Genomic DNA, 16,088 nt, shown 5'->3' with positions numbered 1-16,088 from the left:
ACATTTCTGGGTGGGATCAAAGTGAGGCGGCGGGGCAGCAGCCGTGGCGTATATGGGCCTCGCGGTGCCTCTCATCATGATGCGCGTGTTCTGGGGCTTCGTCAGCTTCTTGGGGCCCTGGTTCATCCCTGAGGGTCCCAGCTGGGAGTTATCATCACCTTGTCGGTGACCTGTTCAGTTTGCGGTTATCTCTAGTCATGAAGAGATGTTAAATCACCTCCACACCTAGACCACCTTCCTTGACTCGCCTATTTTGGCCATCAGCTGCCTTAAACATTCACAGCACATTTGAACATCTTATTCTACAGTGCAGTATTTTTCCCCGTCACCTTTTCTATACTTTGATGAATATGTACCTACTTAAGCTGTGCAGGCTCCATAAAGCGTCTGTGCGCTGTTCTGAGAGAGACAATGCTGATCTTCTGGGGCACGTGTGACTCTCTCTATGGAACCGGTGGATGTGAAGGTGGCTCCTGCCTGCTCACTGCATGGGAATCAGCAAAGTGTTTAAGAACTGTTACAAGACAGGAAGACTCCAGTGGGGCGGTCAATAGGAGAACATGTTCAGAGGGAAGATCTGTCCCACTAGAATTATGCCAGAGTATACTTTTAGGATGAATTTATTTCTGCTATCTTTTGGAATAAATTATTCTTCTGTTTTCAAAAAAAAAAAAAAAAAAAAAAAAGAACTGGGACTTCCCTGGTGGCACAGTGGTTAAAAGCCCGCCTGTCAACGCAGGGGACATGGTTTCGAGTCCTGGTCCAGGAAGATCCCCCATGCCGTGGAGCAGCTAAGCCCGCGAGCCACAGCTGCTGAGCCCGCATGCTGCAACTACTGAAGCCCGCGCGCCTAGAGTCCGTACTCCGCAACAAGAGAATCCACCGCAATGAGAAGCCCGCGCACTGCAGAGAAGAGTAGACCCCGCTCGTCACAACTAGAGAAAGCCCCCCGCACAGCAACGAAGACCCAGCGCAGCCAAAAATAAATAATTAATTTTTTATTAAAAAAGAGCTTCACCGTATCCCAGGCACTGAAATGAAACACTCGATAGGTATTTGTGCTTTCTGTTCTCAGAAACACAAGCAACAACAACAAAAAAAGGAACTGGCAGGCTCATCAATGGTAAAAGAAGTCAGAATGGCACGTCCTCTGGTGGGAGCATATGGACCCAGAAGAGCACAGGGGACTTCTGGAGTAGTGGGAAAGTTCTATATCACTATCTAGGTGGTAGTTACACAAGTGCATGCATATATAAAAATGTATTAAGCAGTACACTTCAGATTTATGCACATCATATGCCTCACTTGTGTGTTTTATACCTTAATTTTGGGGGGTTAGAGTTTCTCAATCAGAAAGGGAGTTTGCCTCTTTGCCTGCACACCATATCCTACAACAGTGCCTCAGTCACCTCTTCAACCAGAGTGTCAGTTCTGAAAATTACGTGGGCGTTGACTTTAAGGAGAGGGCTTTATGGAACCCAGGAATGAAAAGGTTGATATTTGTCAGAATAAACAGATCTGGTCAAGCAAGGGGAAGAAATGTGAGATCAAATCATTGGATGACTAATTCTAGGCATGAAAACTGGAGTTGAGGCATTAACAACTTAAAGTAGAGTTTCACTGCTTTTTTGGCCCCCTTGTTTTTTGAATTGCTTCTACTTAAGTTTTTCTTTTCCTTGTCACCCTGCCTCTTATAGGAATTCTTTGCATTTTGTGAACATTCCAGGGCTATTGATTAATAGGAACAGCCCCCTTTCCCCCTCTTCTTTTTATAGGATTGATTTCCTCCTTCTCTTTCAAATTGAATACTGAAATATTAGAGTTTAGTTATTTATAAGGAATAGTGAACATTTTCTCCTTGGAAGTATAGAATTAATTTTCTTAACTTCTGTAGTTTCATAGGAAGAATCAGTAAACTGTTTCAGATTGAATTTTTCCTCTCAGATGTGCAGTTTCTTGTAAGCAAAATACTTTTGTCATTACTTTGCTTGTTAGTCATGTGAAATATTCTGAGAGCAGCTCTGACAAAGCATTTTAGAGTTAATGGGTAGTAATATGGGTAAAGAAAAAAAGGAACATCCTATACATCCTTTCTTGAAAAGTTTTGGAAATTTGCTGATTCACAAAGTTGTTGTTTTAATCTGAATGAAATTTTTCTAGACCTTGATTTGAAAGAGTAAATCTGCAAATCTGGGATAAGTAGCAAAGAGAATTTTATGGATGTGTTATTTGGAGATTTGTTGTTTATAATCCTTGGTCTATCTTCAGCCAACTTTTTAGAGCTTCTTATTCTCTCTTATTGATTGACAAGAACTGAGTTTATTTGTCATTTTCTCATCAGAGTCTCAGTTCCACAGGTTCACTGGCAAACTGGAGCATTAGCTGGAAAAGATCTTTTATTGTTCATGTAACTTTACTTGGAGAGCCTTCAACCAACAATATCCCATCCTATATGGCCTTATAGCCTACATTCATTTATACCCTTATTATACCTTGGTATACCCATTATACCTTGGAACAAGGTATTATACCAAGGTATACCCATTATACCTTGGAACAAGGGGGATTTGAGTAAGTTACAGTATACATCTAACACAGTGAAGGGAAATAAATATGCTTGGAAATTGGAGCACAAAGGAAAACAAACCAGTGAAAGCCAATAGTCACAAATTTGACTCCAAGTTTCCTAGTAGCCAAAATAAAGAGGAAAGACCATAAGATAAAAAACAGGTCAGTTATAAATTGGACTCCATCAAAAGTTTTAAAAGTTTTGTGCTGAAAATGGAACCATCAAGAAAGTGAAAACACAACCCACAGCATGGGTGAAAATATTTACAAAGCATACATCTGATAAGAGACTAGTATCTAGAAACTGTAAAGAATTCTTGGAACTGAATAATAAAAAGGCAAATAACCCAATTAAAATGGGTAAAAAATTGAATAGACATTTTTCCAAAGAAGACATACAAATGGCCAATAAGCATGTGAAAAGATGTTCCACATCATTAGACATTAACCACAACGAGATACCACTTTAAGCCCACTGGATAGTTGTAATCAAAAAGGCAGATAGAAACAAGTGTTGGTGAGAATGGAGAGAAATTAGGACCGTCATACACTGCTGGTGGGGATGTAAAATGGAGCAGCACATTGGAAACCAATCTGGCAGTTTCTTAGATGAGTAAACATACAGTTAATCATATGACCCAGCAGTTACACTCCTAGTTACATACCCAGAGAAATGAAAACATAGCCACACAAAAACTTGTACACAAATGTTCATGGTAACATGGTAATAGCCAATAAGTGGAAACAACGCAAATGTCTATCAACTGATGAATGGATAAACAAAATGTGGTATATTCATACAATGGAATACTATTCAGTCATAAAAAGGAATTATGTACTGATACAATCCTCAACATGAATAAACCTTGAAAACATTATGCTAAGTGAAAGAAGCCAGTCACTAAAACCACATATTATATGATTCCACTTATGCGAAATGTCTAGAACAGGCAAATCTGTAGAGACGGAAAGTACTTTAGTGGTTGACTGTAAAGTTAGGGGAAGGGATGAGGGAGGGAAACGGGGTTTTGGGGGGTGATGAAAATGTTCTAACCATAGATTGTGGTAATGGCTGCACAACTCTTAAAATCATTGAATTATACACTTTGAACAAGTGAATTTTATGGTTATGTGAATTATATTTCAGTAGAGAAATCTCATTCAGTAAAGAAAAGTATATTTCAGTAAAGAAAAAAAAAAAAACAGTTTCTCAGTTTTATATGACTGTTTCTTATAAGGAATGTCCTTCAGTGCAGGCTATCTTAATACCCAATGCAAAAAGCAGTTCTAGGAGGACCCAAAACAATGTGATACTAGTACACATTTTGCCACAGACATAGCTTTTAAATTCTAATTAAACCAACACTGTGTATACAATTTCAGGTAAAGCTTTGTTCTCCCACTTCTTAACAGTTGCTTTTGTGATGTACTGTTTGAAGGCACTATAATTTTCTTGTGAAAGTTTGTTTGTTCTATGCGAGGAGATTTGAGAGGGTGTGACATTGCTTTAACACATGCCAACACATGGTTGACAAATGTAAGCAGTTGATAAGTTGATTCCAAGTTTCCATTTTCCCCATTGCCTTGGGAAGTTAATTTTCAGTTCTTCCAGTTTCTCCTCTCTGATTGATATAAAAAGCCTCAGGAACAGCAAACTGTTACTGTTCATTATTCTTCCCTGCCTTCTTTTAAAAAATTAGTATTGGAGGAACTAACAGGGTTCTCCTAATAAGATCTTTCTTGCTACAACTGGTAACCTTTTCATATGTTAGCGCTTTTACTGTCTCAAAAAGAAGATGCAAGAAAGTTTACCTGTTGATACTAATTTTTAAATAGCTTCCTTTTCCAAAAGTGAAGGAGAAGAGGGCCTTCTTAGTAACTGGCCTGCTCTCTTGCACAGCGAATGGAAGCCATGTGGGTTGGAAATGTCAGCCTCTGCTGTGTCTCTCCTCCCAGATGGTACATGAATTTGTATTCAGAATTGAATAGATTTTTGCCTTTGCCAGCTTAGTACTCCACCCCCGGAAAAGAAATAACCCCTCACTTATAACCCATTTTTCTCTCCTTCCAAATGCCAGTCTGTTATTCAACGGCCACTCTTTTTCATTAAGGACAGTTGGACCCCACACAAGTTGCTTGAAATCATTAAGAAATACTTTTAAATAACTTTTTTTAATAGGACACAGCAGCTACTCATCTAATACCATCTGAACTATCACAAACTAAAGAACAGTTGTAATATTAAATGATTTGACTGGACATATTTTGATACGTGAATGTTAAGACGTAAATTAGCAGCTGCCTATTTAAATTTTTTTTTTTTTTTTTTAATTTATTTATGACTGTGTTGGGTCTTTGTTTCTACACGAGGGCTTTCTCTAGGTGCGGCAAGTGGGGGCCCCTCTTCATCGCGCTGCGCGGGCCTCTCATTATCGTGGCCTCTCTTGTTGCGGAGCACAGGCTCCAGACGCGCAGGCTCAGTAATTTTGGCTCACGGGCCTAGTTGCTCCGCAGCATGTGGGATCTTCCCAGACCAGGGCTCGAACCCGTGTCCCCTGCATTGGCAGGCAGATTCTCAACCACTGCGCCACCAGGGAAGCCCCAGCTGGCTATTTAAAATGAGGAAAACGTCGTAACTCTTTGTTTCTTCTAGTCAGCTTGATTGGCCCCATTGTCTTAGCTATGGATGACATTAGCTGAAAGGCTCTCGTGCCACTCGCAATGTGAACAATCTTAGAAACTCTCCCCACCTCATATTTCCCCCCAATTTAGTTTTTCGCAGTAATCCTGTCGCTTCTCTAACTAGTCGACTTTTATTAGGCACGGGAATAGGCTTAAAGGTGGGACGCCGGGATGTCTGTGCTGGCAGCGGTGCTGTTGGTTTACTCACTCTTTTTCTGCCTTCATTTTTGCATGCCACTGCTCCTGCCTCTTACAGCCACAGTAGAAGCGGTAGAGGCCCGGGAAGGTATGGCCATATTCCTATGATAGATGTGATCATGTGTCTGTCTACTAGTTTTAAAAGCTTTGTCAACATTCGAAATCTTTTATTATTGCATCACCAGAACTGTAACAGTGAGGAAAGGGAGAGATATCTCTAGGCGTGCTCACAAAGTATTTCCTTTGTGTCCTGTACTTGCATTAATTTAAATGACCTTCTCCACAGCTGAAGTCCTTTCTGGGCTCTCTCAGTTTTAATGCAATGACTGAAGCTTAAGCAGCTGGTCATGGGGGTTCAGATGGTGTAATCTCATAGCCCTTCCATATCCAAGAGGCATCCATTTGATTATCAGAAATTCAAACCATCAGCCTCTTTATCTAATGATTCCAAAGGACATCAAAAGTGGAGGCAAAAGTAGATAGGAGTTAGTTTGATTTTGCCCTAAGTCAGTCAAGCTAAATTATCTTTGTTTCTATGAAAACAAATTTTAAGTAACAAATTATCTATGAATTCTGAGGATGAAAACCATTGGAATCGATAAACTTGTGTTATAAATTTAATCGTTCTGTATCTAGATAAGATGGTTCACAATGGGAATGCCTTTCCTTGGTGACACAAAAGTTCAATCAGAAAGAAAATATCTAGGAACTATTTTTTAGATGGCTTTTAACTTACGTTCAGCTCCTGGTTGTGCAAGATAAAAAGCTCTCCTTCTAAACAAACTTTTTTGTGTGGTCTGTGTGATGTTTGTGTTAGAGCAGCTACTCTGCTTAACTTGTTCTGTTATTCTAGTGTTGCCTTTTTTCTCTCTCACTGAGCACGTTTCTGGCCCATAAGAGACTCTTTCAAATGTATTGGGGCTTTTTGTCAGGTCTACTTCTGCTATGATTAATTGAGCTATGAAAATGACTTTCACAGTTTCCGTGGCCCTTTGGGCCTTAAGGAAGCAGTAGCTTCAGACCAGGCTAATTGAAATCAAATATTGCTCAGTCCCTTCACCAGACATGTGCTCCACAGCCACCCTTCTGTATTTTTCTCTAGGAGGTTGCTGTATGCTAAGAAACTTAAAGCTGGTCGCTTTACTGTCTAATTGAGCTCCTCCCTTTCCTGTTTTTCTGTAGCCATCAGAGGGTTCTCGCTTCAGCACAGGATCCGGAGTTTTGAAGAAGCCCGAGGTCTGGACCGAATTAATGAGCGGATGCCACCCCGCAAAGATAGCCAGTACTTTGATGGGCCGGTGAAATTGGTCCAACCAAACGCTGCGCACAGGAGTGACAAGGGGAGAAGAGCCAGTAATGACTCAGAGCCCTGCTGTGGCACAGGTGGATCCAAGACTTAACAATCAATTTTATTTATTTATTATTGGAAAACAAAACAAAAACAACTGAAACAACTTAAACCTGGAGGTGCATTCATAATACACTCTGCATTTACTCTGTAAGAAAGGTGACCATTTTATAAATTCTTTTAATTTATGTTTAATATATACATAAAAAGTGAATGTGTTTTGTTTTTCCTTTTTTTTCCCCCCTAATTTTTAGGAACTGATCTGATTGTCTGATACATAGTGAAGTCTTGTGCTATAAAGGGGACCTTCCCCTAATAAAAGGGCCTTGGAAACCTCTACCCTGGGTTTCTGACTTGAACTAGCCAGCCTTTTCTCTTGTTTTTGGAGGGTAATATCTTTCATTTCAGACTAATCATTTTTCAAACACAAAAGGGTTTTTTCTTTTCTTTCTTTTGGTTTTTTTTTCCTTTCTACAGGGTACCATTGAAGAAGATCTCTTAGATTTCAGTGGCTAAAACTTCTCTTCTTATGGAAAACTTGATTATAGTAGAACTCCTAAGTGAATAACCCAAACCCAGTGATTTTAAGGGCCAAGGGAAATGTTTTCCATAATAACCTACTTTCTTCTGGATTCTCAATTACTCAATGTATTCTAGTACAGCGAAATAAAAAATAATGAGGGATTTTCGTAGAATTACTTAAAATTTGTTCATCTAACCGTGGGCATGATTGGTTTAAACTTCGCTTAGAACTTTGGAGGTTTCTTAACTGTTGCCAGATCGTTTTGCTTTTATTTTTGAACAGTAGGTGATTTACCCCATCTGCAAAGGAAGCGACATTTCTAAATATTTTATAAATGCCCTCTGTAGAACCTTCGATGGTAAGAAGTGTTTATGCCCTTCTGTGTTACTGCATCAGCTCTCACATCTATCCTCCCCGTCGTCCGTCTGTTTTTCTGTGTCAGCATTTTTGAAACCAACTGGGGTAATGGAAACTGACTAGGTTAAAATGGTACCCCTGTGAACTGGAAGTCCTGCTAAAGGGCATGGGATGAGTGAGGATTTCCTGTCTATCAATTACTGGAATGTTCCTCCATTTGTCAACACTCATTATGTTGAACTGTGTGTCAGTCTCTGTCAGCATATTTTGGAATACAAAAACAAGTGATCAAATACAAGGTTTGAATAATCTTTCCTTAGTTTTTCAAGTCGCAACCAACTAGTGAAGGAAATTTCAGGGATCCTTAGACTCCCGTTTTTGGTTTAGCCTGATGACAGGTGCCATGTCATAATACTCATTGGTCAGCCTTGTAGTGAATGTGCATGTCTGGGCCACACTACACCAAAGGGCATATTTGTGGAATTCCTTAATGTCATTTGGGATGTAGGAGTCCAGCATTAAAGCAAGTATCCCAGACAGTAGTACTTTATGTTTGGAGCTTCAAGGACACCAGAAACCTTTTTTCAAAAAACGTAATTTCAGGGAATTCCCTGGCAGTCCAGTGGTTAGGACTCTAGGCTTTCACTGCTGAGGGCCCAGGTTCAATCCCTGGTCAGGGAACTAGGATCCCACAAGCCGTGTGGCACGGCTCAAAACAAAACATAATTTCATTAGAAGAATGAGAATTTAGCCCATCTTTCTCTGTTTTCCTGTGCCTTGCGAACAGTTCCCAATTTGTTCATGACAGAGATCACAGCACTTTGGAGATTGGAATCTGGGGGCGTAGATTGCTCTGTTAACAAAAAAGATAGGAAGGATATTGGGAAGGAGATAAAAGATCTCTTATTGGGTTGTGAGTAAAACCTTTGAAAGAGGAGAGAAAGAGTCTCCAGTAGCTGTCTTTACTGATCATCATTTCTTTATAATCAAAAAGGAATTCATGACCTGGATATCCTCATACTCCTCCCTCCCCCAATCCCAATAGGGAAAGGGCCGCTGTTTTGGAAATCTCACCTAATGTGACAGTCAGTTCACAGGACAGGGTTGATAGATGGGAGTCCCTGATTCCTTTCTCTTTTCCATTGAGGCTATTGTTATACATACACAGTCCACAGGTAGAAACCGTGGGCTTCAATCTTAAGGACTTCAATCAGCAGGCAAGTAGTGAAATAGTTACTACAAATCCTTATAAGCAAAAGATAGTATTAGGAAAAAAAAAAAAAGACAATTACTTAGGAAGGTCTTCATTTTCTTCCCAAAATGAAGTAGTACGATAAAGCAATTTTCCTTGACAGAGCCATGCGAAAAGATGTATTTTACAGGTACCTTTTGAGCTGCTGAAGGTTCAGCCGGAGTAGAGAGTTAAGTGGTCACGATTCAAGAAAATTTGAGGGGGTTTAAAAGAGCATAGCAGCAGCTCTGGAAGGAAGTTAGGTTTGAAGATCCTGTTGAATTCTAAAGGTAAAGGCATTTCTTATGTTCTGTAGAAAGCTGGGGTGTGTATTTCAGCACTTTAGAAAGTTGTGTGGTGAGTGTGTCTGGTACAAGTAGCTTTTTTTTTTTTTTAATTTATTTATTTATTTATTTTCGGCTGCGTTGGGTCTTGGTTGCTGCACGTGGGCTTTCTCTAGTTGCGGCGAGCAGGGGCTACTCTTCATTGCGGTGCACGGGCTTCTCACTGCGGTGGCTTCTCTTGTTGTGGAGCACGGGCTCTAGGCACGCAGGCTTCAGTAGTTGTGGCTCATGGGCTCTAGAGCGCAGGCTCAGTACTTGTGGCGCACGGGCCTAGTTGCTCCGCGGCATGTGGGATCTTCCCGGACCAGGGCTCGAACCCGTGTCCCCTGCATTGGCAGGCGGATTCTTAACCGCTGCACCACCAGGGAAGTCCTACAAGTAGCTTCTTAAAGCCAGACCGGCAGGCAGTGCAGCTATATATGCATTTGTACCTGTGATTCAAGACAGTTTAGAAGGCGTGAACTGGGGCTTCCCTGGTGGGGCAGTGGTTAAGAATCCGCCTGCCAATGCAGGGGACACGTGTTCGAGCCCTGGTCCGGGAAGATCCCACATGCCGCAGAGCAACTAAACCCGTGCGCCACAACTACTGAGCCTGCGCTCTAGAGCCCATGAGCCACAACTACTGAGCCCACGTGCCACAACTACTGAAGCCTGCACACCTAGAGCCCATGCTCTGCAACAAGAGAAGCCACCGCAATGAGAAGCCCGCGCACCGCAATGAAGAGTAGCCCCCACTCGCTGCAACTAGAGAAAGCCTGTGTGCAGCAATGAAGACCCAATACAGCTAAAAATAAATAATTAAAATAGATAAAATTTTTTTTTAAAGGTAAGAAAAATAAATAATAGAAGGCATGAACCTTAGGAATATATTGATATAACAGCACTTGTTCTTCCCTTTAGACTTCATTGGAGGGTTTTAACATATTTTTTAATGTTTTAATCTGAACAGTAGCTCCCGAGATGGCTGGTGGCCTGCCCTGAGTTTGCCATAAAACTACCTGGGGCCTGATAGTCTGCCTGGGGCCATCATTTCAAACAAACATTTTGACTGCTGTCAGCGCTCTGTGGTGTTGCTGTTTTCAAAGCCTCTTCTGTTTTTACTAAATCTTCCCCCTGCATGTTCTGAAGATACTAAAAATACTTTTCTCTTGTTCTCCTTCACTTTAAAGTCCACAGAGACCTTATTCAACTTCTCTCATGGGGGTGGGGGGCACGCGTCAGAGGGCTCCTTTGTAAACTTTTCTGAAATACCAGTTTAGAAATGACACTTCCCGAAGACCAGTTTTCCCAATTTTGTTTACATCCACGTCATATGAAGTTACAAATTGATCAGATGACAGTTCTTGTTAATAAAAATTTTAGAACTCATCTAATACAAGTTCAAAACATACATCTTTTTTTAATCTCTGTGTTCTGAATATTTAGAGGAAAAGTAAAAGAATAAGCCGTGTGTGTGTGCATGTGCGTGTGTGTGTGTGTGTGTGAGAGAGAGAGAGAGATGGAATGCTAAAACAAAAGCAGCCTGTTTTCTTTAAAACCTCAAGGTAACACTTAGGTTACGGGTACAGACATTGCTGATTCGCTGGCCTTTTTTGACTAGATATTGACCAGCAAAGTGAAAATGGCTTATGGATGGGCATGATGTGGCTTCTTGCCTAGGGATAGAAGCATCAGACTCTCCAGGAATATCAGTATTTTTCATACCCTTTTATCTATATTTACATTGCCTTTTCTGTTCTGCAGAACATTTGCAGTTCCATGAATCAAGTTTTTCTCAATAGCAAAGATTTGCTTTCTTATCCTGATAACAGGATAACTGACTTCATGACACTATTCAAAATAGGAAAAGAAAAGCTCTTAATTGTTTTGTAAACAGATTATTATTATTTAATATCATTATGGAGCAAGGGTGGGATTTCTTCAAATTGGATAACTTGGGGCCTTGGCATTGTCCCTTAGATCCTCTTCTGAGTAATTTTAAAACACAAAGTTTGGGACTTCCCTGGTGGTCCAGTGGTTAAGACTCCACACTTCCAACACAGGGGACGTGGGTTTGATCCCTGGTCGGGGAACTAAGATCCCACATGCCTTGGGGTGCGGCCAAAAGATTAAAAAACAAAACAAAACAAAAAAGTTTGAGGCAGCTGCTCTCTGTAAGAAAAATATTGCAAACCATGCCTACATGAGATACAGCCAGACTTATTGCTCATGGTCATTACTCAATAGTCCCTCTGGCCTCTTGGATTAAGTAAGGCTGAAATCTGTTCCCTCTACCCTCCCTTGTTTTATGTAGATATTGTAGCTGATCTCCAGAAGTTCTGACTGTACCATATCTATAAACATAAAACTCAAGCTCTTGAGAGTTACGTTCATCCTGACCAATCTGGGTGACCAGTCAGTTAAAATGGTTTAGGAAGAACTTGTACCAGATTGACTGATTCATAGTTTTTCTTTGTATTAATTATCAGGTTTTTTTCCTCCAGTTTTTGTATTGAAAATTACTTTCGTACCCAGAAAGACTTGTTGAGATATCATTCTAGAATCTCCAATATTTATTATAGTTGTTACAGTAACAGTGGAACCGAAGTGTTTTTCCAAGCGTTATTCAGCTTTCCCTACCCCGGGAGGAAAGACTTCAGAGGGCGCGTGAACCCAGAGCCCCAGTTGTGGGAATGAGGCTCCAATTTCCTAAATCACTTGTGGTCATAAACATGGATACCACCTTGTCTGGCACCCAGGTCCGTATCTTTTCTGAAATCTGCTATAGCAGAGAGTAAAGGGCAGTCTAGGGAGCCCAGCAATAGCTGGAGGAGGGTTTGGATTACCTGGAGGACCCCTCCGAAGCACTGTAATGCCACAGTCCCTCTTCAGCACTGCTGTGATCAAACACTCATAGGAAAGCCGTAAGAAAGGGCAGATGCGCATAGAGCAAGAAAGTTGTGTAGTCGAAAAACAGGGTTGTTACTCTTATCTTGAGTCCAGCAGAGAACTGTATTCACAGTAGAGCTTTGTGCCACTGACTGAGTGTGAAAGAGGAAACCTATATTACTTTGAGACTTGTGACCTGACCTGCCTATGTCTAGCCAGCCAAAGTGAATGGGGTCAGGGTTAGCTGCCTTCATCTATGCAGTCACAGAGGTAAAGATGATACTGGAGACTGTATTCCCTCCCGGGAGGCCGTGGCCTCACGCCCCATCAACCTTGGCAAGACTTGGCTAAATAACACCTTTGCCCAAGACGGGGTTATGCATCTTGTCGTCTTCTACACCCTCATGACAAGCCGAGGTGGTGTAAGATCAAGAAGTGAGGACGTGGATGTGGATCGTCCCTCTGAGCAGCTCTAAAGGAGGGCCACGTACACTGCCTTCCTGTAAGTTCTTGCCCCGATTCCCTTCACTCCCTTAACATAGCTGTCTCCAAATAACTTTTGTGTGTGTGTGTGTGTGTGTGTGTGTGTTCATGTTAAAGTGAAGTGCATGTAATAAGAAGGAGCTCTACTGTAGATTTTGATTTGTGGCAATAAAGATGCGGGTTTTGTCTGTCAAAGAAACTTTTTGAAGATACCATCATGAACGCCCCACTTTTCCTTTCTCAGTGCACTGTGACCAGTAGCTCTGTTTCCTAATAGAAATGTCAGCAGGCATTTTCCAAGAAAGGATCCTGGTTTTGCTTCCTAAATGAGGGGGTCAGACACATGAGACTAGCTAGTGGTGTAATTTTTTTAAGGCTTTTCTGAATGATGAATTATTTGCTTGTGCTTAGAGATTACTGGCTTTTTCTTGCTTTCGGTTATGTTAAGGCAAATGGTGGAAATGTTATTTATTGGCAGAAACCATAAGTCTTTTTTGTGAACAAGAAATTAACTTGTTAAAACTTTCTTACTGTACATTGGAAGTCATCTTGAAAAAAAGAAGAAATTAAATGATAACTTTATTGGCTCCCTGTGTCTTTCCTTTATTTCCTTGTGGAACACACTTGTATTTGGCTCTTACCCATTCAGTAATTCCAGAAGTCAAGAGAAAGCCTGATGTTTGATGTCTGGTCTGGTCTCTGACAATGCCAAGGAATTCTCCCCTCAAGGAAAGGAATCCCATCACGATAAAAGGAACCTCTTTTCTTCACCTCTTCAGCTCCCTAGTTTCAATCTGCTTTGCTGGCTGCGGTGGTGGTTCTGTTTCTCCCACTCAGAACCCATTCCCTTGCCCTGGCCTCGTTCCTGGCACTTTGCCCACCACAAACTCACGCTCAAGTCCCAGCTCCTTCTGTGGTTTCTCCGGCAGAGGCCGCTACTTGAGGAAAAGGAAGAAAGACATCCCAGAAAATGTACAGTCTTTACAAAAGATAAAAATAAATTTTATTATAGCAATTTAATAACTTTGCACATGGTCCTAATAATAAACACAGATATATTCCATCTTGGGAGAAGCTGAAGAAGAAGAAGCCAGAGAGGAATTGAATGTGGAGTTGAACCCCCCAAGAAAGGAAGTGTCAGACCAGCCTTTGATTCCTCTGGAAAGTAGAAATACCATGAGGTGCTGTGGACTCACAAGGAAAAATAACTCCTCTGGGCAGGTGGGGGTTAGGGGATAGGCTTTTTAGAGAGGAAAATGCATCAGTGAGGGGATTCTATGAGCTATGGCAGTAGAGGCAGGAAGTCTAAATCAGGACCAGCCAGGCTTAAGTAAGGCAATTTCACCATTGGTACAGACACACCAAGGGCCACATGCGGGCTCGAAAACGAGCCCAGATTTCTCATTCCAAATGAGTTAAGTGTGCATTTTGGGATCTTTGTTTATCCCAATAGCATCCTAACTTAGCAATGTCCTTATACCTCAGCTAAACCTTCAGTAAAACGAGGTCATATTTGCCCTTATTTCAGAGTCGTGAAAAAAAGAAAAAATTTAAGCCTGGAAATTAAGAACTCAAATGCAAATTCATATTTACCTCTCACTACATCTAGATCCAATCCGTACTTTCTTGCCTGCTATGTGTAATCGCCTGGTCTTTTTGTTTTTTTATCACAACTTTCAGGTTTTAGAAAGAAAGTTGGTTCAGTTTTGCTACAGTGGATTAATAATGGTAAATTATCCTTTTTAACGTTGCTGCAGTTCAGGAGAAGGTTCATTTTAGAATTCAAGGAGGTGGGAAGACAAGGTCATTCTTTGTTTGGAGGCCAGACCTCGTGGTGTCCACTGGCCAGCAAATCAAGCCGTCTTATCTTCCTTATCTCAGTTTACCTGCTAGGAAAGGGTGATGCAGACCTAGTTTTCCAGCTCCTGGTCTGTGTGCCCTTCTTTGTGGCTGAGTTAACTTGGCTGGGTTTTCCCTCTGAGGTCATCGCTTATTTATCTTTCCCTTATAAAATCTGCTTTCTGAAAAGCTGACAGCCACTTGCTCTTTCTCTCCTGAGAACTAAAAGAGGTCCATCCAGCTCAGTTCTTCTCAAAGACACCCCATCTGCACATTGTGCTTGTTTGCTCATCTATGAAAGGAGGGAGAGAGAGAACAGTCGGTGGTGTGATGTCAGTGTAAAGGCCTCCTTGAAGATAGACTAGATAATTGGACCAAAGGCTGAGTTCTCTCCCAGCCTTCGGGGTTTGGATGTGGCTGACTGAGAACCTTGAATAGACTGCTGTTACATCATGTGTGTGCTATGGAAAGATCTGTGTGCCAGGCAGGCCTGAAGGCCTCATCCTGTATCCCATGGGGATCCACTCACCCTGGCTGCCAGGCTCCAGCACTGACCATCTGTGACCTGTAATGGGTATTTTTTCTCTCACAGAGATCCCTTGCTTTACAGCAACTATACCAAAACACTTGGGTTAGGCCATGCCATTGTCAGCTTCAGAAGGTCTTCCAAGACCCACAGTGGGTCCCTTGTGTTCCCCTTCTCTTGCTCCTGTTCCCATGAGTGTTTGGCCTGATGAGGACCTTGGGTAGAACTTGGCTGGCAACATTAGCAAGAGCTGGAATCAGGAGTGGACCCAGGAGAAAGGTATAGAGCCCAGGGGATGAAACAGTCCAGATCTGTACTCATGTCTCTGATGTGACTTGGTTTCAGTTCCTCACTAATGGGTCACTGTGGTCTTCCCCTGTAGAGAAGTCCAAAATCCTCAAAAGGGACTGTGCTTTCTTTGATAATCCATTCGGGTCTGCTTTGCTCAGTATCCCTGGTGGGAAGAAAACACTCTTCTGAGAGCACAAATTAAACACCTGCTCATAGCCTAACTAAAGAATATACGAGAGTTCGCTCATTCCTGTGGAGGAGAAAAGAAGGAATAGCAGATGCTCTTCCTTTGTCTAACGTGGGGGGGACTGAGGCACAGAGCTCGGGAGCCACTTGCCTGCTCAGGGTCGATCTGAGGGTGACATTCGAACGCCAGACCCCCAGCACCAGACACAGACACTCCTCAAGAACTGAGAGTTCAGGTTTACGACTTCTGGGATCTCTGGCTTCCTTTTTCCCATTGGAGAAATGAAACTGAATTCTCTGCTCACCCTACTCACTTAAGTAAAAAGCTACCTAAGTGCTCTTTCCATTCATCCTTCCTCTTGGTGACGGAGGCTGGTGTTCAGAGCGACCCGCATTCCTGTATGAACAGCCAACCCTCCTCTCCCCCTCCGTGTGAAGAGCCACAACATCTATTGGTAGTCTCTGGGCTAATCATCCTGGAGTGTGGTGGGCGTGGACGGACCTGAGTTGACACGGGGCCCACTGGGGGATAATCCGTGGAACAAAAGGTGGCGGCCTCAAGGAACAGGGTGAGGGTAGGGCCCGCTGCGACCAGGATCAGATAGCTAGAAAAAAAAACACAGCGGTTATGTAACAGTGTTTAC

At 42.0% G+C, this 16,088-nt stretch overlaps 1 protein-coding gene and 1 long non-coding RNA gene across 10 annotated transcripts in view; one reads left to right on the top strand and one right to left on the bottom strand.

The window, feature by feature from the left end:
- The window catches only part of PPP3CC (protein phosphatase 3 catalytic subunit gamma), an 88,809-nt gene extending 81,654 nt beyond the window's left edge, over positions 1 to 7,155 (top strand). For 4 of the 7 annotated variants that reach the window (XM_082402597.1, XM_082402598.1, XM_082402602.1 and 1 more), the window contains 2 exons: positions 5,507 to 5,536; positions 6,631 to 7,155. In XM_082402597.1, the coding sequence (XP_082258723.1) occupies positions 5,507 to 5,536; positions 6,631 to 6,848 (248 nt within the window). In that variant the 3' untranslated portion in view covers positions 6,849 to 7,155. The remainder of the gene's footprint in view (positions 1 to 5,506; positions 5,537 to 6,630) is intronic. The other 3 variants (XM_082402599.1, XM_082402600.1, XM_082402603.1) reach the window with 1 other exon arrangement.
- Positions 7,156 to 7,313: 158 nt separating this feature from the next.
- The window catches only part of LOC309633599, a 24,444-nt gene continuing 15,669 nt past the window's right edge, over positions 7,314 to 16,088 (bottom strand). For all 3 annotated transcript variants that reach the window (XR_014247643.1, XR_014247644.1, XR_014247645.1), the window contains exon 2: positions 7,314 to 16,049. This is a non-coding gene — a long non-coding RNA (uncharacterized lncRNA). The remainder of the gene's footprint in view (positions 16,050 to 16,088) is intronic.

This window comes from Balaenoptera borealis, assembly GCF_965194805.1.
Source record: "Balaenoptera borealis genome assembly, chromosome: 8".
NCBI classification, from domain to species: domain Eukaryota; kingdom Metazoa; phylum Chordata; class Mammalia; order Artiodactyla; family Balaenopteridae; genus Balaenoptera; species Balaenoptera borealis.
The sequence above is the reverse complement of the archived record's forward strand: the minus strand, read 5'-3'. Positions and strand labels throughout refer to the sequence as shown.